General features: G+C 36.3%; 1 protein-coding gene across 10 annotated transcripts in view; it reads left to right on the plus strand.

Annotated features, from left to right (window-relative positions):
• The window catches only part of KIDINS220 (kinase D interacting substrate 220), a 99125-nt gene that overhangs the window by 11292 nt on the left and 63021 nt on the right, over window positions 1–24812 (plus strand). For 5 of the 10 annotated variants that reach the window (XM_034659950.1, XM_034659952.1, XM_019803790.2 and 2 more), the window contains exons 3-12: window positions 3747–3845; window positions 4613–4711; window positions 9077–9175; window positions 10114–10215; window positions 12861–12959; window positions 15298–15495; window positions 17484–17582; window positions 19482–19580; window positions 20891–20989; window positions 23778–23955. In XM_034659950.1, the coding sequence (XP_034515841.1) occupies window positions 3747–3845; window positions 4613–4711; window positions 9077–9175; window positions 10114–10215; window positions 12861–12959; window positions 15298–15495; window positions 17484–17582; window positions 19482–19580; window positions 20891–20989; window positions 23778–23955 (1171 nt within the window). The remainder of the gene's footprint in view (window positions 1–3746; window positions 3846–4612; window positions 4712–9076; window positions 9176–10113; window positions 10216–12860; window positions 12960–15297; window positions 15496–17483; window positions 17583–19481; window positions 19581–20890; window positions 20990–23777; window positions 23956–24812) is intronic. The other 5 variants (XM_034659951.1, XM_034659953.1, XM_034659947.1 and 2 more) reach the window with 1 other exon arrangement.

A 24812-nucleotide genomic window follows, 5' to 3' on the forward strand; every position in this document is an offset into this window, starting at 1 on the left:
CCCTCCCCTCGGAAAGAACAGAAAGTTACTCTCAGCTCTTCTTGGTACAAGATTATTGTGCTGAGGTTGGACAGTATTCTCCTAGGAAAATGAAGTGGGACTCTAAATTCATGGGGTGCATTTTGTTGTGTGCTTAGAAATAGAATCGGAGGGACATTTCAAAGGAGAATTTTAAAATGTTTTAGTTTCACTACAATTATTGGAAGAAGTATACATTCTTCAAAGGTTTGCTTTGAAGGGCAATGGTTATTGAGATCTGGTACATCTAAATAAATAGAAGTAGGACTACCTAGGAATTGGGAAGAGCAAAGAGATGTTGAGTAGGAAATATGTTTGCGTTGTTGTCTTCTGGGAAGCTGAGGTAAGTATGGGACCTGTTGGGGGAACTCCAGTTGGTGCAATGTTTGCTCTAATGTCTTTTGGCTTGAGGTTATTATAAGTGGAGTAGGGGTTATGTGATTCTGTGTATTCTGGGAAGCAGTGGACTTGGGGTTTACTGGGATGTGTGGAATTAGATATCGAAGGGGCCTTTAGTGATTCATTTCGAAGTAGAAGAAAAAAGTTGTCATAGCTGTTTCTAAGTTCCTGTATCTCCACAAGTGTAGTTATAAGATTGGTTAAGCAAGAACTAATAGAATAAGTAAATGTTTGTTATAAGGCCTAGCTTTAAGGTAACTTTTCTTCTATCTTTGAGAATCCAATAAAACCTCACAGTAACCTTTTTCAGAAATTATGTATCTTTTTGATTAGTGTACTGTAAAAGGTGTATCAGTTGAGAATGCACATAATAGCTCCTAAAATAGTGTCTTAATCAAAGTAAGGTCTTACTTTTCTCACATGATGACAAGCTGGAGGAACCATTCCAAGGTTGATATGATGGCTTCAGGGTATCTTCCCAGGCTCCTTCCTGTCTCTCCACTCCTCACTGAGTGCTGGTGACTGCATGTCAGCCATCTTGCTACAACTCCAGCATTTGTCTACGTATGGGGCAAGAAGAAGGAAAAAGACATGCGAGCTGAACTAGTTTAATTACTGAGCTGTCCTGGGAGACTTAGCTAGAGCAGTATCATGGGATCATATCCAGCTGCAAGTGAGGTTGAATAATGTGGGTTTTTTTAGCTGAGCACATTGCTACCCCTAAACAAAATCCTGTCACTCTGGATACTGGAGAGACAACTAATAGTAATAGTTTTTGCAAGAGAAACAAATAACTATTCAAGTCTTTCGTCTGGCTTGTTTCTATTTAATCAAATTTATATCATCTTTCTTATTTGTGTTATAGGTATTTATGCACATCTATGTTTTTTTTTCCCTCATACTCTAGAAGCACCTGTCTCTGTGAACAATCTGAAGTGTGACTGTGACCCCAGAAAGTAAACAGAAAACTTCTGAGTCTCTGGAGTTACTAATCTGAAAACTCTGATGTAAAATTCATATATCCTTAGGGCCATGGATTTAGGATTAATTGGCTTTAACTTATGTATTAGATTAATGACTTTGTTATCTCACTTTTTATCTCAGTTGATTAGAAGGGGGAAGGGTGCTATAGAAAGTTTGTGTTAGAGCTGACAGAGGCAAGCTTGGTGTAATAATTGATGTCTGTAGTTATGACTCAATTGTAAACATGATGTTTAAGATAATCTGTTTAACAAGTAGTAATGTGTGCACTGCTTTTTAAAATAATGGTTATCATAAAATATATAATCAAATTTAATGTTTAAAGGATAAGCTTTTTCACCTGGAAAACTTATTTGTGCATAATACCTCATTCCCTAATGACATTGGTTGAATGACATATAATTTAGTATCCATTGTTAGATAAGAATGTCTGTATTTAATGTGATTTGCTTTTGTACTTTGTTTAAACGAGTATTTGTGTTTAACTCTTTACTTGTATTATTCTTATAATAGCATCTGTTGTATTTTGTCAGTTATTATAATTACTTGCTTTTTTTGTATATTGCCACTGACAGATTTTTTAATTCTTTGAGCCTTTGCTCACTCATTTACTCAACAAATATTTGAGTACCTGTGTGACAGCCACTGCCCTTCACACTGGTGATACAGTATTATTATTATTATTATTATTATTATTATTTTTGCATCTGCACTTATGTTGATTTTTTTGTACAGTGTAGTATTATTTTCAGGTGTACAATTTAGCGATTCAGCACTTCCATACCATACCTGATGCTCATCATGACAAGTGCACTCCTTAATCCCAATCACCTGTTTAACCTATCCCCCACCCATCTCCCCTCTGTAGGTAAGAGTCTTTTCCTTGGTTTGCCTCCCTTTTGTGGGGAATACAGTATTAAGTTAAAAAAACAGACATGCTTCTCACCCTCATGGAGTTTAGAGCCTTTAGGAGAAATGGACAATAATAATTTGTTATTCATGCAAAAATAAGTAATTACAAACAAGGATTAGTATAGTAAAGGAAAATTAGAGGGGGTTAGTTAGGCCTCCTTGAGGGGTTGATGTTTGACCCAAGAGCTGAAGGATGGGTGGTAGTTAACTGGATGAGACTGAGGGAAAACTTTGTGTGAGGGTCCAGAGGTGGGAAAGAGCGTAAGGGTAGGTTGGTGAGGAGGAAATGGCACAGAATAAGTTTTGAGGTAGTCCTGCGATGCATGGCCACTGTAACTATTTTGGTTCTGATCCAAAAGAACAATTGAAAACCACTGAGGATTTTATGCAGAGAAACGGTGCCATGTTAGCATTTTAAAAAATTACAGATATTTTCCCCCATACTGATATACACATAGTAAGAAGATGCTTAAGTAAATATTTGTCTAATTAAACTTAATTTTTGGTGTAAATTTTTTCCCATATACCTTAATATGTTTTAACACCTTTGGTACTCTCACTGTTAGCCCGGTGCTGCTCATCTGTTTCATGCCACGGCGCTTACAGAAGATGACCATGTGTGTATTGTACTTACGGTAGATGAGTCTTGCTGCTGGAGGGAACCCATTCCAGGACCTGGCTGCCTGGGCCCTGCTGCACTGTCTCAGAGCTTAGGAAGTACTGTATCTTACTACTGTGGCTCATTCCAGGCATGCAGGCTGGGCAACTCTGGTGTAATTAGAAGAAACTTGAGTTTAATGAATTAAGGTTTTAAGGAGGTCTTAAAAAAACTATATACATATTATATATAGCACCTATATTGTTTTTATTTATTGTTTTATTTTCCTCCCTCTTGCCCTGATTAACATCTTAAATATATGGTTAAAATCACATTCTATATCATATTCTGTCTGGTATTGTTAGAAAGTTTGTTTACCGTAGATATGCTAAGATTTTTATATACATTGTGGTAATTACTTTTCAGAGCCTAGTATTCATGTTTACTTATTTTAAATGAAACTGTAGTGCCCAAACCATACTACTAATGCAGTAGTGAAAAAATGTTTCAGGGATGCCTGGGTGGCTCAGTCAGTTAAGTGTCTGTGATTGGCTCAGGTCATGCCTTCCTCAGCAGGGAGCCTGCTTCTCCCTCTGCCTGCTGCTTCCCCTGCCTGTGCTCTCTCTCTGGCAAATAAATAAATAAAATCTTTAAAAAAATGTTTCATTTTCTCTTTGACGTCTGTATTATTAGCAGACTGAAAAGTTGAGATTTCAAACGTGTTTCTAAATTTGATAAATTCTGTAAACAATGTTTAACGTACCATTGTGAAAATGTAAGTGTGATATATTTAACTGTGGTATTTCATAAAGCCTTCTGTGTCTTTTATATTCTCTAGTGTGGCCAGACACCATTGATGATAGCCGCTGAACAAGGCAATCTGGAAATAGTGAAAGAGTTAATTAAGAATGGAGCTAATTGCAATCTGGAAGATTTGGTATATATTAAAATAATCCACTTATTTGTTGTCTTTTTCTTTTCCTTAACTCTGCTCTTTGTTTTTAAGAAGTGATTCAAAATTAGTAGATTACTGTTGTTATTTCAGATCTATCTTAACTTTGCCTAATTATACGCTAAGTCAGCTTTTTAAAGGGGTGATGCAGGAGAGAAATTTTTACCTTTTTTATATGCTGGCTAACTGAACATAATAAAAAAATAAAAAGACATTTTTACTTTAAATGAAAGGTCAGACAGCTCTTCATGTTTTTTAAATATAGATGGCACTGGCTGAATAGGAGCACATATACTTGGATACTTATAGTCTTTATTTAAAAATAAAGGACAGTAGTTTTTTCTTTACCATGTAGTTTCTAAATTTATCGCATGGGATCGCCTTAGTTTAATAGCCTGTGAATGTGATGACAGGCTCTTTAATTTCAATTTATAGTAATGGTTGCCAGCCACAAGGATTAGCTTTAAGGTTTTGGTAGTCATCTTTTCTGTTTTTAAAAAACACAGTGTGTGATTAGAAGTCCAGTGAAAAGACTGACCAAGCAGTTGTGAAAGCACTTTTGTACCACTGCCGGGTTGCATGATACGTTCTTAACAGCTCGCGCTGCAGTGTTACTTTAGAGTAGTTCAGAGGGGGTCAAATCATGTCAATTTGGTATGATCATTTGGTATGTAAACTTGAATTTATTTTTCCTCACTTTGCATTGTTATTTTTGGTTTTGAAATGGTAACATTGATGACTGTGTGTTTAAGGATAACTGGACAGCGCTTATATCGGCATCAAAGGAAGGGCACATGCATATTGTGGAAGAACTGCTTAAATGTGGGGTCAACTTGGAGCACCGCGATATGGTATGTACGTTGGTTATGATATGTTGTTTAATTAGCTGGAATCTTACTAACAGTAATAGATATGTCTAGAACATTGTATTTTTGTGTGTGAGATTATATTATAATAATGCTTTTAGGATATGGGGCTGGGCATTGAAATGACTCTCAAGAATGTGTGAAAACCCAGGTGATGTAATGACCATGTTTTAGAATATTCTTAGTCATCATTTTCAGTTTATTTCAGAGTTTAAAATTCAGAAATATTTTTAAAAACGGCTCATTAGCTTTCAATGTACCAATGTTTTAAAAGTTATGAGAGAACGGTTTCCTTTAAGAGGAACTTTAAGAGGCACATATAGTTTTAAAAATATTTTCAGTTGTTTAAAGTTATAACTTTCAGAATAATATTTATAAATTTGTTTTAAAAATGTAATTGTGTTCAGACATGGCATCTATACACATTACAAGTTTGACAAGGTATGATTAATTATCTTAGCTCTTATTTGCTCCTGTCATCTTCTTAAAACATAAAGATGAAGAAAGAGATCGTTTCTAGCTTATTTATTCTGCAAAACATTCAGCCTTTTCCAAAGTTAATTTTAACAGTGGAAGAGAGAAAGGAATTGATCTGCCTTGATGTGTAATGCATGTGCTACTTTGCTGATAATGCTTTATGAAGTGCAGGCAGTCTGAGTTTTTAAGAAACTGCAGCATTCTGCCATCTTGTACTTACTATTATTTTACACAGTGTGTTTACCTCTATAATCTTATATGTAATCTCAGACTTAAGTAGGTGGTATATTTATTTTTATAGGAAGATACAGAACTGTTTATATCCTACTTATTTCTGAAAAGAAGTTAAAGTATATTGCTATAAAAGTTTAAGGAGAGAAGATCATGATGTCAGTAACCTAGATAGAGGATGGGTTGGTATGGCAGGCAAGAGTAAAATGTGGTGTTCTCATCTTACTGGTATATAAAGTAGAAAGGAAATGTGTGGAGTTACCTAGTTCTCAATATTTTATTAAAGGCACCAAATCAGTTCATCAGATGAGTTAATGTTAGGTACCTCTTCTATGCCTGGTCTCTTTATGTGCTTTAGTTTCTCTGTGGTTAATTGACTTCTCAGAACAATCCTCTGGGCTAGGGATTAATTTTGTTCTCAATGTATACAGTTCAGGAAATTGAAACTGGAAGCAGTGCCCTTTGCCCAAAGCAATCAGGCTGAGTTTTGAACCCAGGTCTGCCTTACTCCAAAGATTTTCTCCTCTATTGCTCTTCCACATATTTTAATTGGGAGTTAGGAACTATAAAGTACACATTATGAATGTGTCAAATTTAGTAAGATTTGTACAAAATGACCTTAAGCTTTTTTAGTTTTCCATATGTTTCTTTATTTCCTGGGGAAACTGAAGGCTTTGTCTCCCTGAATAGTTAGTGTTGAGGGACCCTAACCTCACAGGATTGGGTGGGTGGTAGTAACTACTGACCCGTGAGGGAAGGCGAAGTCCCTGGGACTTGTGTAGGAGAGGAGAGTGACCGCCAGGGGTTGTCTTGGGGTTCAGGAAGAACCAGGATATAACATCTCAAAGTCTAGTGAGGATTTTTTTTTTTTTTAATGTAAGGATTTTTTTCTTAAGAGGACCTTTGTGGGCGCTAAACTAAAGGTATTCAGTTCTAATCTTTTCATTTTGCAAATTTGGGCATAGTTTTCGCCTAGATTTTTGCGTAGGGAGACATACAAATTAAAAGGAGAGCATGATATTAAAACAATTCTGGGCAAGCATTTTAAAGATTAAAATGTTGGTGTATGTAAGACTGGACTAAATGCCAAGCTCTATAATTTGACCTAGATAAATTGTCATGCTTTCCTTGTCTTTTATGACCTTGACCCTTTTGAAGATTACTCCTCTGGCATTTTTATTTTTTATTAAAAAAATTTTTTTTATTGGAAGGAGAGGGAGTGAGTGCATAAGAGCAGGGGGAGGGGCAGAAGGAGAGGGAGAAGCAGTCTCCCTGCTGAGCAGGGCACTGGATGGGGGGCTTGATCCCAGAACCCTGAGATCATGACCTGAGCAGATGGCAGAGGCTTAACCAACTGAGCCACCCAGGCGCCCCTCCTCTGGCATTTTTAGGATGTCTATAAATTTAGATTGTCTGATGTATCTCATGATTAGATTGAGATTGTACTTTGTTGGGAAGGATAGCACAGAGATGGTATTCTCTTCTCAGTGCACCACTTCTAGGTACATGATAGCAAACCTGTCACTGATGTTAACCTTGATCTCTTGGTTAAGGTAGTGTCTGCCAGATTTCTTCACTGTAAGATTACTATTTCCCCCTTTGTAATTGCTAAGTATTTTGAAGAAGATACTTTGAAACTATACAAATGTCCTGCTTTTGATTAAACTTTCACTCATTTGTTTTAACATCTACCAACGTATCTTGCATGCAGCAGTTCTATGCTATTATAATGGTGATTTTTCTACTTCCCTCATTCCCTATACATTGATTAATTAGGATTCTTCTGTAAGCAAGAGATCTTTCTCTTTCCATGTCTCTCTCTATGTATCTGTATGTAGTTAGATTATCTATAGATATATATAGTCTGATGAGTATTTATTTTATTCTTTAGGTTATAATCTAGTTGTGTACTTACTTTCCTGCTCAGGTTGTTCCAACTTTGACCATTGGCAGCTTCTTTGCCCTTTGGGATGCCCCCCCCTTTTTTTTTTTTAAAAAAGCACTTCTTACTTTCTGGCATCACATACTTCAGGCCCAGATTTATCTTGTATTTTTCCTGGCTTATTTTCCTGGTTATCAGCCCTGGAATCAATCAGTTTTCCAAGGAACCATGGTTTCTTTTATTGGAAAATGGTATTGAGAAACCAGTATCTTGGTTTAGGTGTTAGGTGAGCTTATTTTTACTGGGGTATCACTACTTGTAGTCCTTCTCAGTGGATAGACCTAGAAAATATATGTCTCTTGTATATACATGTATCTATTTCTGTATTTGTGCATGTATTTTTCTTTTAAAGAGACCAGGTTGATACTGCCAACCCAATTCGTCATAACCTTTTCCCTTTCCTTAATTTGTAACTCTTCTCTGGTGGTGAGAAATCTGGCTCTGTCATCCACACAATATATTTACTTACTGGTTCAACTCTAGTATACAAGTAAAGCAGTTCCAGCATTTCTAATCGATAGTCTGAGAGAAACAGATTTACCAATACAGTGTTCGTGTACAGTTCTTTCTGTCTTTAACATTACAGTATTCAGTCAAAATATTGCTTTCCGAAGTTACCTAGGGTTAGCTTCAAAGTAGTTATGTGATTATGTGATTCATTTGTAATATAGTTAGATTCATTTGGCCCAGTCTCTATTCAATTTTTTCTTTCCATATTCTGGTTGCTTTTTAAAAAATTTGCATACAGTAAAATTCACTCCTGTGGTGTACAGTTCTGTGGGTTTTGACAGGTGCATAATGTCTTATGTCACCACCACGTTCTACACAGAGCGGTTCTACCACCTCAACAGTACCCCCACCTGCCCCTTTATAATTATCCCCTCCACCCACTCCTCAGCCACTGGCCACCACTGATCTGTTTGCCCTTTCTACAACTGTGCCTTTTTCAGATCGGGGCAAGTATTTTTTTAATTTCCTTTTTGGTGATGATGAAAGAGACTCAGAAGGATTAAGTGATTTATGTTCTCAGAACCAAATGTGGATTTAAATGCTGGTTTAAAAAAAACCAAAACATTTATTTCTTTGTATAATTTGATTACATTGGTCTTTTTTACTGAATTGCATTATAGCTGAAGAGAAAATTGCTTAAAATGAAAAAGAAAAGAAAATTGCTCTTGTAGTTTAGAAAATAGAATGTCATCGTGACTTCACCATGGAAGTCGTGATCTGCAGATCTCTGCCTCAGTATCCTCTCTTTTTTAGCAAGAGGTGCTGTAATGATATGGGATTTATAGGATGTGTTTAAATGCGGGGGTTGAATGTGATTGCTAGAAATCCTCTCTAGAAAAAGTCTAGACTCTTACAAGAATATCTAGGGACATAGAAAGTGTTTTGAAGAAAAAATTTTTGGACAACCAAAATAAATCTTGGACATTTGAAAAATCTAACATGAATGTTCTCTATTTTAGTTTCCATGATATAGTCAAAATTTGGAGTAATTATGTCTGGAATTAAGAGATTTGACTTATTTCAGATACTATTGTGTATTTGGGGAGCTTGGGAATTTAAAACTACATAGCAATGCCTTAATACACCATGGTTTTGTATAGAAATATTTAAAGAAAGAACTTCATTAATGGTTTTTTTTTTTGCTTGGAGATGACCAAAAGTTTTCTCTCCCCCAATCCTTTTTTCCTTAGGGAGGATGGACAGCTCTTATGTGGGCATGTTACAAAGGCCGTACTGAAGTGGTAGAGTTGCTTCTTTCTCATGGTGCCAATCCAAGTGTCACTGGTTTGGTAAGCGTTCACAAAAATTTCACTGTAATTTAAGTGGTAAGTTCTTTTAGGTAATACTTAAGGCTAATTATATTTTAGACTTCCTATTGGATAGAAATTATCTAGCTCTTAAAAATAATAATGCAGGATGTAATTTCAAATCAAAATGAGAACTTTTTTCTCAAGCTAAACTTATTTCTCAGCTTTTACCACAAAAAGGCAACTGTTAGAGCTTAAATGTTAATTGTAACTATATAACATTTCAAAGTCATCTTGCCTGTTTTCTGTGGGTATGCATTCTTAATCTAAACTTATTTAAAGAAAAGGGGTGTTTACCAAATAGCCATACCATTTTTCTGTACATTTCTTTACATGGTAATACATGCATTACTACTCTGCTTGAGACTTGATCTCAGACTGCAGATTGAGAGATTATCCTTCTGATGGAGGACATCCTTTTATACTGTATACATATGTCAGATAATCATATTGTACACTTTAAATATCTTGCGATTTTGTCAGTTATACCTCAATAAAGCTGAAAAAAGGAGAAACTTATTCAAGTTAATAGGATTATATAAGTTATTGGAAGAATTATACCTTTCTCTTATTAGTCTTTCCTGTTGGCTAGATAATCATATTAAATGTATTAATCTGTAAAAATAAATATATATACTTATTAAATATTATATATATAAATATATATGTATTTAAGGTCGAGTGCATTTTATTAGCTTACTGTGCCTTATGAGTATTATATGTTTTTGTAAAGTGCAGAATGATCTGTAACTTGATTTTTTAAAATATTACTTTGTATTACTCCCTTTATTATTTACTATTCTTAGCAAATGTGTGTTGTAAATATCCACCTAAAAGATTTTTCTTTCCCTCCCTCCCTTGCATCCTTCCTCTTCATCTCCTTTTCTGTCTAACTACTTCCCCATCTACCTGTCACCCAGCAGTACAGTGTTTACCCAATCATTTGGGCAGCAGGGAGAGGCCATGCAGATATAGTGCATCTTTTACTGCAAAATGGTGCTAAAGTCAACTGCTCCGATAAGGTAGGTCAGCGGGATCTTTCCAGGTTCCAGTCCATATTGTGTCTACTCAGTATGTGCAAGTTTTTACATATGATCTCATGAGACTGTGCTGGTGAATCTTCTAATTATATTTATGAATGTATTTTATATAGATAGATATAGGTGGATTCCTTACACACATTACCTACTGGATGTCCCTCCATTGTTTTTTTTACATCACATTCATCATTCTCTGAAAAATAGATAGGGATGATTCTATATTTTCATTGCTTGAAGTTTTCTGTTGTAACTCTTATTCCTAACTGCAGTCCTAGCTGCTTTCTATGTATGGTTGCCAGAGTGATCTTTCTAAAATTTAGGTTTAGTTTTCTCTCTCTCTCTCATGCTTAAAATGCTGAAGACATCAATCCCTTGTATGATGTGTGAAGACAGGCCTTGGCTCCCTTTCTGCCCTTTCTCCTGCCATCTGAACCCTAACACTGCCTTGCTTGCTAGACTGCCAGAGGATGTGGGTTCCTGGATTCATCTGTTTTTAGCCCTTCCATGCCTTTGTGTGTGCTCTTTCAGTGTAGAGAGCTCTCCCCTCCTCGTCTGCTTTACTTTCTGTTCATCCTTCACACTCAGCTCATTTGCCATCCACTTCAGAAAATTTTTCAAAATTTTGTTCTATTCATTTTTTAAATCCTTAATATTCATCCTAAACATTTGATAAGTATTTAGAACTTGACACATTGTGGGTGACTGTAATCTTTTCAAATTAATAACAGTTCAGTGAAATATAGGAAAATAGCTAATAATTAGACATTTTTGATAATTGGAATATATTCTGAGCATAAATTTAAGTAAAACAGTATTGCTTAACCTGATGGCAATGTTGGGAATCATCTTACGTTAATCTGCGTGGTGCTTTTATGGGTGTATACATATGTAGAAAAATCAAGCAGTACATTTAAGATAGATGCATTTTATTTTATTTATTTATTTTTTAGATTTTGTATTTATTTGAGAGTGAGAGAGAGTGGAGGGAGGGGCAGAGGAAGAGTGAGAAGCAGACTCCCTACTGAGCATGGAGCCTGACCCACCAGGCTCAATCCCAGGACCCTGAGATCATGATCTGAGCCAAAGTCAGATGATTAACCAACTGAGACACCCAGGTGCCCCCTAGATTGATGTATTTTATACACTTTATGTAGGTTATGCTCATTTTTTAAAAAGTATTATCTAAAATAATAGGTTAACAAGGACTGTAAAGAGACTATTGCAAATACTTATAACGTGTCACTTAAAAATTTTATTTGGGACTGTTTGTTAATTCAGAATGGCTGTCTTCTGTTTTTTTGTTTTTTTTTTTTTTCTTTTCAAATTCTTGTTTAAACTCTAGTTAGTTAACATACAATGCAATATTGGTTTCAGGAGTAGAATTCAGTGATTCATCATTTAGCATACAATACCGCACTCGTCAAGATTGGCTGTCTTTTAATGCAGACTAGTGAGGTTTTATTTTATGTCCGAAGTGGATATGGTTCTCTCTGTTGATGTTTCTGATTTGACACTTTAGTATGATGGTGAAATCTTTAATTTCTCCTTCTGGCCTATTGAAAAATGCTTTATATGACCTCGCATTCAATGTCCCTCCAGAATCAGGTATTATGCTACTACTCTGTCACTCTGACATTTTGAGAAAATGTTTAGTACCTCCTGTGTGCAGTACCAGGTATCTGTACTAAACACAGAAAATATAAAAACAAAGTTCCTCAGTCATACTTGCCACGTTTCAAGTGCTCAATAGCCATATGAGACTAGTGGCTACTGTATTGGCCAGTGCAGAATTATAGAGCATTTCCATCAGCATAGAAAGTTTTGTTGGACAAGCTTTTATAGAAAGTAGGTGTTTATTACGTTTTTATTTCAATCTGTAGTCTCATGTAGTTTAAGATCACTGTGGGTATTCATGCGTCTTTTGATTGCCAGACTCCCCAAAGACAGAGCGTTGCTTTTACGCATAATGTATATTCTCTGATGTCTTTTGAATCACATTCCAGCTGAAGGTGCTTTTAAGTGCAGTTTCTAGGGAACTTTATTTTATCACGTTTAGAGGCTGATTTGCGGGTGGTGGTTAAGAGCACAGACTGAAGCAGGCCTGTTGGGGTCATGGGTCTTTTTCTACCTCTTAATAGCTTTGTGACTTTAAACCTGTAATTAATTTCTCAGGGCCTCATTTGCTCTCTGTGAAAATGTGATATTTCAAATTCTCCTTTTTTTGGTGATGTGGATTACATGAGTTAACCCATGTGAAGTACTTAGAATTGTATTTGTCATTTGGTTGTTATTATTTTTGCCTATAGTCACACTGTTAGACTTTAAATTGTATTTCACAAAAGCAGTGAAAGCTTGTTGAAAATTAGAGGCTGTATGACTTTATGATGGAAAAATTGTCACTAATTATAAAAGTTAAAGTTGGTTAAAAGAAGTTTCATGTAGTGGTTAATCATCTCTTCAGGAGAAGGAGACTGGGGAAAATATGGCTTATCTAGGATTAAAATTATAATTTGTATAAACAATAATTTAAGAATATTCAATATGATTTTTATTAAAATTTGTGTTGAGAAAGTTTCTTTTATTACAGCTCTGATAATAATTTTACTTTTGTTATTAATTTTTTATAGTATGGAACCACCCCTCTTGTTTGGGCTGCACGGAAGGGTCATTTGGAGTGTGTTAAACATTTATTGGCCATGGGAGCTGATGTTGATCAAGAAGGAGCTGTAAGTATCTTTTCTGTTTAATAAACCCTGTAATAGAGATATATTTTTAGTTTTAAGGGAGAGAATATTCTTTCTTAGTATATGTCTAGAAAATTTTCCCTGTAGTTCTTAAGTGATACTTAGGAAAAACAAGCATTTTCTTTCTACTATCCTGATAAATATATTATGTTCTAGATAGTCTGTACTGTAAATATATGCTTTTAAGGATCTGTTGCTAATGCATGTAAATTTTGGGAAGCTAAAATAAAACTATAAAGAACATCTTACAGTAATCTTACTATTGATTGAATCAGTATTGAAATACTCTTTAAATCAAATAATCAAAATAATATTATAATTTTTTGGATATTTTTAGCTGTGACTTATTTTCCTCCTCTAATAGATTTAAAAATGTCAGAGATCAGCAGTCAAAACCTAGAAAGCTTAAAAATTGGCTCAATATATCCTACCTAGTAGCAGTTATTAATTCCTTATTGAGCACCTGCTGTGTGCGCAGCCCTGTGCCAAATGTGCTGGGGGTACTGGAGAAGCCTAACGGATGGCTTTTCCCTTGAACTTGTGAGATTATGGTTAAAGGAAATGATATTTATGCACAAGAAATAATATAGAATATTCTTCATAAAATTATTCTGTGAGTTGAATCATAAAGTATTGAGAAGGGAAACTACCAAATCTCTGGCTGCATTGTAACAAAAGTGAACTCTAAATCACACTTGGCTTAATACCAACCAGTTCCTCCTATTTTCCTAATTGGCAGATGCTACTAATTGCTGACCTTTACAGAGTATATAATATTTTAGTGCTATGTGGCTGTGTGGAGAAAGAGCATGATTCTTTTTTTTTTTTTTTAAAGATTTTATTTATTTATTTGACAGAGAGAGAGACAGCCAGTGAGAGAGGGAACACACAGGGGGAGTGGGAGAGGAAGAAGCAGGCTCCCAGCAGAGCAGGGAGCCCAATGTGGGGCTCAATCCCAGGACCCTGGGATCACGCCCTGGGCCAGAGGCAGACGCCCAACAACTGAGCCACCCAGGCACCCCTGAGCATGATTCTTAGACAGCCATGAAGTTCATACCTTTCGCTTTCCTTTTTTCTGGACAGTTTATCCAGAGGATAAGTGGCTTATTTCTATGATTTTTGACTCTTGCAGGATTTTAAAAGGCTATATTATTTTAATATGTGAGAGAATTATGACTCAATTTGGGAGGCTGATCTAATGACTGAAATATTTCAATAAGGAAGTTATATGACATCTCGATATAGATCAGTTTTTCAGGAAGCAACCTTAAATACTTCTTTCGGTAATGAGTCAGGTTCTTCTATTAAGTGATGTATTGGTATAAATTAGATATGCAGCTTCTGTTTTTTTTTAAGATTTATTTTTATTTATTTTAGAGAGAGAGCATGCAAGCAGGGGGAGGGGCAGAGGGAGAGAGAGAGAGAGAGAGAGAAAATCCACAGCAGGCTCCCTGCCGAGCGTGGAGCCTGACGTGGGGCACAATCCCAGGACTTTCAGATCATAATCTGAACTGAAATCAAGAGTTGGCCACTTAACCAACCGAGCCACCCAGGTGCCCCAGAGGTGCAGCTTTTAAAAGAACCATAGGGGTGCCTGGGTGGCACAGCGGTTAAGCGTCTGCCTTCGGCTCAGGGCATGATCCGGCATTATGGGATCGAGCCCCACATCAGGCTCCTCCGCTATGAGCCTGCTTCTTCCTCTCCCACTCCCTCTGCTTGTGTGTGTTCCCTCTCTCGCTGGCTGTCTCTATCTCTGTCAAATAAATAAATAAATAATCTTTTAAAAAAAAATAAAAGAACCATAAAAATGAGATCATTTTTGAAAATGTGGTTTCTTGATCACTGTGAAAGACAGAATATATTATACTTTACTGAACTATCCTATAGCTATTAATTCATTGTTTTACTTCGGTTTTTCCTACAGATTTTTATTGTAAACAATTCTTTGTTTGAAGCCTGGTTCACCTTATTTTGGATTATTTTAATTTAGAATGTGTTTCCTTTTGAATCATCCCGTCTCATCTCATTATATTAGTGAGAGGGTCTGTTCATTGTCAGCGAATCCAGTTTCAGATTATCATTTGAAGAGTTGAATCGTAACTATCCTGTTGACTCAAGAAAATTAATGTATCTTCAAAAACAGAAAATAGGCTCCCTAGCCGGTTTTGGTATGTGACTGGTTATTTATATTGGCATTTCTTTATCAGATATCACTGTTAATAATAGACCACCTTTTGGAAAACATCAGTTTTATAACTGTGGCATAAATCATATTTTTTCTAGATTATACTGATTTCTTGGGCTTGTTTGTGTTTTTTAGAATTCAATGACTGCACTGATTGTGGCAGTAAAAGGAGGCTACACACAGTCAGTAAAGGAAATTTTGAAGAGGAATCCAAATGTAAATTTAACAGATAAGGATGGAAATACAGCTTTGATGATTGCATCAAAGGAGGGACATACAGAGATTGTACAGGATCTCCTCGACGCTGGAACATATGTGAACATACCTGACAGGGTAGGTTACGTATTTGAGATTTGTCTTCTAGCGGTAACATGATGGAAGATTATCTTAACTTCTCGCACCTTTCAGGATTCTTCGTGTATGCCATGCATTTGTTTTAATAAAAGATAAGTTTTATTTCTACCTCTGAAACTGAGAAGTTAAAATGTATTCAATCTTTGTGAAGGGTGTTCTTTTTAATCTTTGTCAGATAATATTGTTACTGAAAATGTCACATGTATTGTTAATCTGTAACTGTCCTTGATGTCTGTGACTGTAGCGTTGCTTATGGCTGGTGTTATTCATTTTCCCAAGGCTTCAGTTACACTTAGAATTTTCAAAGTTGTACCTCTTGCTCTGATCTTTTCTCAGAACTCTACACTTGCATTTCCAACTCTACGTGAACTGTCTGCTTGAATGTTTGATGGGTTTTAAAAGTTACAGCAAAGCAGATGTCTTGTTTGGTTCATCCCAACCCTGCTTTTCCTTCAGTCTTTTCCATCTGAGTGAATGACATCACCATTCACCCTGTTGTTAAAGCCCCGAGTTCTATGCATTAGCCTTGATTTCTCTTCCCCACCTACCACATCTAATTCTTCAGCAGGTCCCATTGGCTCTACCTCCAGAACACATCCTGTATCTGTCACTTCCCTTCCCCTAGTTTTAATAGGTTGCTTCCACTACTTTTTTCCTTTCTAGAACATACTGATCTTGTTGCTGCGTTAGGACCTCTTCACCAGCTATGCTGTGTTGGGAATGCTGATCTTCATGATCACAATGTGGCTGTTTCCTCCTTGTCATTCTGACCTCAGCTTAAATATGAGCTTCTCAGAAGATCTCAAATGACCCAATCCAAAGTCACTGTCCAGTCACTTTCTACGACATCACTATATTTTAATTTATTTACATGCCATTTGTCTTATTTTTTATTTGTGTTCATTGTATGTTGTCTGTTTGTCTCCTCTAGACTGTCAGTTTTTCTAGAGCTGAGAACTTGTCTGTCTTGTTTCCCAATACCTAGAGTGGTACATGGCACGTAGTAAGGAATGAGATATTTATAACCTTGTATTAACTTACTACTCTGGCACCATATTAATGCTAACATTCTCAACTAAAATTGGTTTGCTTTGGATTTATTTCTGCTTTTAATGTAGTAGTTAAGATACTACACAGGATGCTAAATTCAATAATCCTCAAGGACTTGCATCTTGATTTATAACCCATTGAGGTCCACTAAAGATTGAGATGAGCCACAGCTCATAGACTTACCCAACTCAAATTCCTACAACTGATTTGTAATTTAGAGTAAAAAAAAGTTATGCCCATTGCCAAAATAGCCATTTTACATTTGAAGTAGTAGGAAGATATAATTAATAATAATTGTTGTTTGGTAAGTATAATTTTAGGACGAAGAGTTGTCTTTATGAGGTAATGAACTTCATCTAATCTTGTCATGGGGAATGAGTCAGTCTTATGCACTGTTAGCTTGTAATGCCAGATTGCTTAGAATATGGATACTAGTCTGGGAACTACCCTCTCCCTTAAATGTGGTTATAAACTCACCGACAGCCCTAGCCCTACAACTCCCTTTTTTACAATCCATGGCTTTCTTCATATAGCATTATTCCAACAGTTTTGTATTATGTTATTCCTGAATGTTCATTTGGTTCATTGACAGCTCTGGTGTCGTTTAATTTAATGTACATTTATAGTGGGAGGTCGGTCACCTTCAAAGAGTATGGCTTATTTTCTGGTAACTCGTCTGTCTAAACTTTTGTTGTAGAGTTTCAGAGTCCTCATTTTTAGGTATAACCTGTCTCTTACTCTAGGGCTGTTAATGTCCGGTATTAATGGTAGTTAACTAGAATTTTTCTCTTATTTTGAGGTACTCTTTTTCCCAAGAAATTTGCAGAAGAATATCTATTAATATACGATTAACTTCAAAACAGTGTTTATTTGTTCTTATTATCAGTTTACCTTTTTTTTTTTTTTTGTCTTTTTAGAGTGGGGATACTGTGTTGATTGGTGCTGTCAGAGGCGGTCATGTGGAAATTGTTCGAGCACTTCTCCAGAAATATGCTGATATAGACATCAGAGGACAGGTGTGTGTGACCCCTGTGCTGCTGTCATCTTTGCGCACAGTCACTTGTACATGTTGACTGATGACAATGTCATTCTTCTGAGTTTTCTCTGGATATGAGCTAGTAGATCTTAATGTATTTAATGGATGCCTATATGAAGTTTCACTGCCATTATTACAGAATTTCTCTATTAATGTCATGTTAGATGACATTAGAGCATGTTCGAAGCTCATATTTTTCAAATACATCTCTCCTCCTAGTGTATAAATACATTCAATCCTGAAATGAGTAGTTTATGATACTGAGACAGTTGCTGATACTTTGTATCCAATTTATTTGTTTTCTTTAGTATTTTCCCTCTGTTTTGTCTTCTTCGTCCATGTGGTGTTCTTCCATTCTTGCTGTTTTATCTTTCTTCTCCTTCTTCCCCATTCTGCTTGCCTTTCCTAGGACGCCTCGATGGTGCCCATGGACTTTGCTTAAGGCGGTCGTAGCTCACAGAGCTACAAAGGTTACTAAGATTAGGTAAACCTCCCATAAACTTGTGAATTTATCCAATATTTCAAGAGCTTTAGGTTAAAAAACAAAACTATACTTAATAGTCCATTTTGTTGTCGGACAGCCTACATTTCTACTTAGTTTTCCCTTGAATTTAGATTTTACTCAAATCTATTTTTGAATCAGGCTAATAAATATTATGCCAAATGCCATGAGGGACTTAATATGAAACCTTCACCTGTAAGAAATGTGTATTTTAGTTAGGGAGGTTTTACTTTGTTTTATGTTTATTTTTGTGTTTTTACATAAACATATAAAGTGATGCCTTTTGGTATAAGATGATATTTGATTGATTGCCTAGTGAAACTTCCCACTATACCAGTCTTCAGGTGGGAAACGAAGGCATTAAGGAAGGCTTTTGAGAGAAGGTAGAATTTGAGCAAAGTTTGAAAGATGGGTTAGATTTAGATAGGTAGAGAAAAGGAAGGCTGGTATTTCAGGTAAGGATAGTGGAATGATAGGATGAGGAGATTCAAGAAAACAGAGAAGGGAAAGACTGTACTCCTTAGCTGGCAAAAAGGTCAGGCTGGCCATGGGCTAGCGAGGAGTGTGGCATGGGACAGAGGCAGAACTAGAAAGGGCTGGAGAGGTCTGAGGGCCAGGCTAAGAACGTTGGGAAGCTACTGCACATTGTTGAGGTGATGGAACTCCACCAGGGAAAGTTCGATGTGGGATACTTAGTGTGGCAGCCCTGGAAAGTCAGTGACTGTCTTTGGCATTAAAATCATAGTTTCACTAAAAGATGGTTACTGGCTTCCCTATTTAGAGTTTACCTAATTCCTTTTTGTCTGTCAATCCTGTTTTCCTACCTTTTAGTCACTTTATTTTGTTCTCTAGCTCTCCTTTCAGGGTCTATTGGATCTAATTTTGGTTTTTGAACTAGATGGGATTTTAAAGGATCAGATCAGGATTGGTGTGTGAGTGCAGGGTGGGTGGGGATTAAGAAAGCAAAACACGGTGAAAACAATTCACCTTCTGTTTGTGTAATACATTCTCACGCATTATCTTTCGAAAAGATTGGGCAGATGAAAAGCCACGGGTCAGAATATTTGCAGAATATTTGACTTGTTCAAGAATGTGTAGGGCCCAGAAATCTGATCACAGCATACTTTGCCTTATCAAGTATGTGGGGTTGCTGCTTTCTATATCAAGTGATATTGTTTTCTTAGGCATCTCTCATAAAGAATTTCTCAAGAGTAAATCCAAAATAGAATAAGGGTTAATAATATTTTCTGTTTGTTGGTAAGATCTATTAATGCTTTCTGACAGAAATGTTAAAAATGATGTTTTATGTTTACAACTAGCAGTTTCCAATAATTGTATTTCAAATGAAGTGATTGTTGATTTTTTTCTGTTATATAGGACAACAAAACTGCTTTGTATTGGGCTGTAGAGAAAGGAAATGCAACAATGGTGAGAGATATCTTACAGTGCAATCCTGACACTGAGATATGCACAAAGGTATCAAGGACATTTCTCCTAGCAATACCCAGTGCTGAATATTAATACTGCTTATTTTTTTCAATAGTTTTCTGTTTGATATTAGAATTATACTGATTTTACTGATAATAACCTATGTTAAATTGGGGAGTAATTTTGCATCCTTTCAGAAGTTCTTTTTTCCACAGGAAAATATAGTGTGTAATTTGTTCTCGTAATTAAATACTTTCAGAAAATATAATATCAGCTATTCATAAATTGTGGACAGGTCATTTTTTCATAATTCTTTTATGCTTTTATTTGGAATGCAGAACACATTTCCTTTTAAAAAGACCAGCATGAGTGGTTCTTGGTTCCCCAAAGCAGTCACTTTTGTCTATTTTGGTCAAATCATGTGAAAAATATAAAACTTATATAAGACTTTAGTGATAGTATTTGGCCTTATGTCTAATAGGTTTCTGTGGGGAAAATGTATTTGGAATGAATGTATTTGGATTGAATTGGCAGGAATTCTTAATGAATAAACAAAATTGTGGAGTCACCCATAAGATACTCCTATTTTATCTGCTAGAGATTGGGACCAGCATCTTTCTGTACTATGGTAGCTTTAGTACCCTATCGCAGAAAGTTTCCTGGGATATCTTTTGGTGTGTGGGTGGCTCCTTGATGATAATTTTTTTTTAAACCTATGTGTCAGTCACTGTGACCATCTTTGGGTGCTGACCAGGTTTCTGTCTCCTTATTCAGTGCTGAACTATGGTCTCTTCCTGTATCCCTTAATTTGATTTTCAAAAGCAATCATGAACTTTTTTGGGGTTTTCCAGAGGCATGCTTCTTGTACCAAACTTTTTTTCCTGTTACACACAGGTCCTTAGGTGCACAGAGAACTGAAGTGATGCTGGTAAAGATCTCTGAAAAATCTAGGCACTGGCTTGCCTGGACATTGACTGTCCAAGCTGTGGGTTGGTTGGTGGGGAGCTGGTATGAATGGGAAGTAGTCTCTGGAGGGGCTGCCCCACGTGTCAATGGTAGAACCTGGGGAATGGCCAAATCAGTGAGGGGCAGGGGAGTGTTGCCAGAAATGGCTGATAAGTAGCTGGGCATATCCATTCTTGGCTGAGTGATATAAAATTATTTTGATACAAATGATTGGTTGGGAAAAGAAAAGCATTTTTCTTGTTAGTTTTTATAGCTATGTTTTCTTGAGAACATTTTCAGTATAGTCTTGTGCCAGAGTCAGGTGTTTGAATTCTTACATGTGCATTGATGTGACTTTAAACATTTATGAATAAAGCTATTAATCCAGCAAACCTTCTTATCTGTGCCCGCAGGATGGTGAGACACCACTTATCAAGGCTACCAAGATGAGAAGTATTGAAGTAGTAGAGCTGCTGCTAGATAAAGGAGCTAAAGTGTCTGCTGTAGATAAGGTAAAACATCTGTGCAGAGAGAACACTTTTCGGAAGACTCTTGGTAGACTGACCTATGTATTTGCTGGACTCAAGGGAGTCTGGTTTTATTTTGTGGAGGGAGAGATTACTTGCCGGGGCTGTCTGTGTGGGATTTTGGTCCTCTGATATCTTCTTGGCTGTTCTGATAGTGTGCTGAGGAGTGGGCAGGCTTAGCATGCTAGTAGAGGCTGCATCAGATTTTCCTTCTGTTGCTCATACTAGTTATGGCAAGCTGCCATTGACCGCCATACAAGGAGAACGCCATCAGATGTAGAGCTTGTTGCAGACAAACAGGAGGAAAGAATCCAAGGGGCTGGAAAAGATAGAGCAGACTAGCGTTAATATTCACTAATAGGAGATAAAATGTTCTGCCGCGTTCTCGCCATAATCCTCTTAGAGAAATGTTCATATTTTCTGTGGTAAATTTAACTCTCAATTGCTTAATACTTCATATAGAGTTGATTCCTGATTTTCATTTGAAGTGTAATTCTTTCTCTACTTCAACTGATTTGCTCCCATAAAAAGAGTGAATTGATTTACATATGAAGTAAGAAAAATAAATTTTTCCATCTAAATGTGTGATATGATTTGGGCTCTTCTAATCCATAGTAGATTGAAGTTTATCTTTCTATTATTTATGTGACAATTAAAGAAAAAACACAGAATTAATATGTATTTGCTTTTTATCAAAAAACATTAAGAAAAAAAGTCTTCCCACCTATTATTACCATGTTTGTATAATTTCATATAAAAGAAAGGAAACTTTGATATTGAAAACTAGGAATGACATAAAATCAAGAGATTTTGCAGTTGAATATATTTAGCTTTATAGAAAACTTCCTGCATTGCCTGTTTTTCTCTTTCTGACATTGACTTGTTTCTGGCCCTGGTCTCCTAATTTTCAATAAGAAACCACTGGGCTAAGTGCCCTTTAAGATTCCACATGGCCTCGTTAACTCAGTAATATACCATTTATAAATATTTGTTTCATACTCATTAATAAGTTTCCTGGAGTTCTCTGTCTCTGTATCCTTTTGTGTGTTGCTTTGGCTTGAGTCAGCACATACTTGCTGACAAGCACACATGATATTTGGAGCATTTGTTCATTCATTCAACACATACCTGGCGAGGACGGGTAAGGTGCTGTCGTGCTAGAATTTGGAATACAAACCTGTAAAAGTCCTGATCCTGGCTCTTCATGGAGGATTTCATACAGATACATTTCAGAATGAAGATTAATGCTATTTTCACCTAGCCTCTCCCTGATCTCAGTTCTGCACACTGGCTGTGTTAACATCTTCCCTGCATTTTCAGAAACCTTGTATCTGGCAAAAATGCCACAGATGATGTTTCTACCTTCTCACAGGTTTGGGGATAAGAGATGGGGTTCAGGTGGGGAAATAATGAAATCTGGTTTAGATGTGTTTTGTTTGAGGGCTGATGAGACATTCAGGAGGCTGACACCAGTAGGCATTGGGAAGTGTGGGACTAGAATTTGGGCAAGAAATCAAGCCTACTGATGAGAATTTGGCACTTAGTTACCGAGAAAAAAGAATTGCATGGGTGTGACTAAGGTCATCAATGGGAAGAAAGATGAAAGCTGAGGACAGAACTTTACTTTTCTTATGGCACGTGTTACATTCTACTTTGTTTTATAATTTGCATGTTTATCTAATTTCTTCCTGTTATACTGTAAGCTGTTTAAGGCTAGGGACTGTTTTGTCTTCCATCTTTATATCTTCCGGAGTACCCAGCACAGTGCCTTACCTAGAGTGAGCTCAAAATACATAGTTATTGTGCCATGTGTTTAGGATGTGGAAAGATAATCTAGAAAAGGAAGAAGTAGACCCAAAGCAGAAGAGGAGAGTCAAAATCAAGACAAGGTTGTGCCATCGAAGCTATAGGAAGAATATTGCAGGTCATTTTCATTTAGTGTTCTAAAGAGATCAGGGTAGATGAGAACTGAGAACTTAATTTTTTAACTTTTTAGGTCATTGTCTTCAAGAGAGGTGTTTGTGAAGTAAAAAGTGGGAGAACACATTGCAGAAAAGGTCTTTTTTTTTTTTTTTTGGTTTGTTTTTACATGTTTTCATTAGTGTTGAATGTGAATACTAATGTGATTGGGGATTCTGATAAAAGAAGAAGGTAGGCTGATACAGGGAGAAGTGAAAGGTGAGGAGGGCAGAAGAGGTTGTACTGGCCAGACATGGATAGATGTGATACGAAGGACTCCAAGGAGAGAAGTGTAGAAAGAAGTGTAAGGGCTTCATATGATGGTGGCTGGTTGGCAAAGGGGATGGGAGCAGATGAGATCACTCATGCTAGATGGGATATCAGCATGGATTGTGATGCTTTCTAGACAAATGCAGAAGAAAGTTGTACAGTAGAATTTAAAGTAGTTGAGGAAGTGGAGGACATCGTGGACAGTAAATATTTGGATGGTGGATAGAGGTAGATCCATGGCCTAGGAGATCCTGCAAGGAGAAAGCCTGTTGCTTTTTATTTTAGTGACTTGAGGGGAGGAGGGAAGAATGACCTTCATTCTCGCAGGCTGTGGGAGAAATAATACCCAAGAAAAGCTAGGTGAGGAACTTGAGAAAAAAATTACAGAGAAGATAGAAATAAAAATTCAGATTATTTATTCACTGTATATGAAAAATATGAAAAGTTCAGATTTTTCATTATTTCACAGAAACCTGAAAATTGTTACTCTGTATATATTATATATAAAGTATATGAAAGTCCCAATTTCCTGTCTATTTTACAGAAAGGAGACACTCCTTTGCATATTGCTATTCGTGGGAGGAGTCGGAAACTGGCAGAACTTCTTTTACGAAATCCCAAAGATGGGAGGTTACTTTATAGGCCCAACAAAGCAGGCGAGACTCCCTACAACATTGACTGTAGCCATCAAAAAAGTATTTTAACTCAAATATTTGGAGCCAGTAAGTATTGGGTTTTGTTCCTGACTGAGCTTTTAAAAAATGAATGTTATGTGGAAAATTAAGAAGCCAATAGCAGTTTTGCATTTATCACTTAACTGGAGATTGTGGAAGTTGAGAAAGTTATTATTTTGCTGTGGAAAAATATCCCTTCCTGTCTAGAGCTTTTCTGCACTGTCCTGTAGCATCTAAATGAAGTACATCCAGAGTTAGCCATCAACTTTTAAGACCTCTAAAAATGTAGCCTGCTTTTCTAAAAATCTTTTCCCTCTTCCTCTCCCAGCTATTCTTTGTGCTTTTATCAAAATATGCTGTTTTCTCTGTGGCCTGAGTGCTTAAAGTTCTCCGTGTTTGCTTGTTATGCCTGCCACAGGTCTGCCCTCTCCATCTCTACAAAGGTTCCTTGTCCAAATCGTCTCTCTCCAAGGCTCCTGTCAGTTGTCCCCTTCTCGGTGATGTTTTAACAGATCTGTCTAAACCAGACAAAAGTTTTGCCTCATTTGAATATTTAGGCACTTGTGTTTACATTTCTTTTTTTATATACTTATTATGTATGGCCTTTTATTTTATTTCTTTTAGAATTTTCTCCCTTCAGATTCCAAGTTCTTCAGGACAGGGACTATTACTTCTTATCTTTATGTCCTCTGTAACATCTGGCATAATGCTTTGAATATTGTATTCAAACAGTTTTTGATTGAGAAGAATGTACATGAGTATATAACATATGTGTTTTGAAATATGGATCAATTTTCTACCAGAATTAAAAAAGAGATAGAAACCCAACAGGAGATACTAGAATCCCACCACCTTCCAATTGAGCTTCTTACTTACAGATTGTTTTTAAGTATGCTTCTATTGTA

This window comes from Ailuropoda melanoleuca, chromosome 4 (assembly GCF_002007445.2).
Source record: "Ailuropoda melanoleuca isolate Jingjing chromosome 4, ASM200744v2, whole genome shotgun sequence".
NCBI lineage: Eukaryota > Metazoa > Chordata > Mammalia > Carnivora > Ursidae > Ailuropoda > Ailuropoda melanoleuca.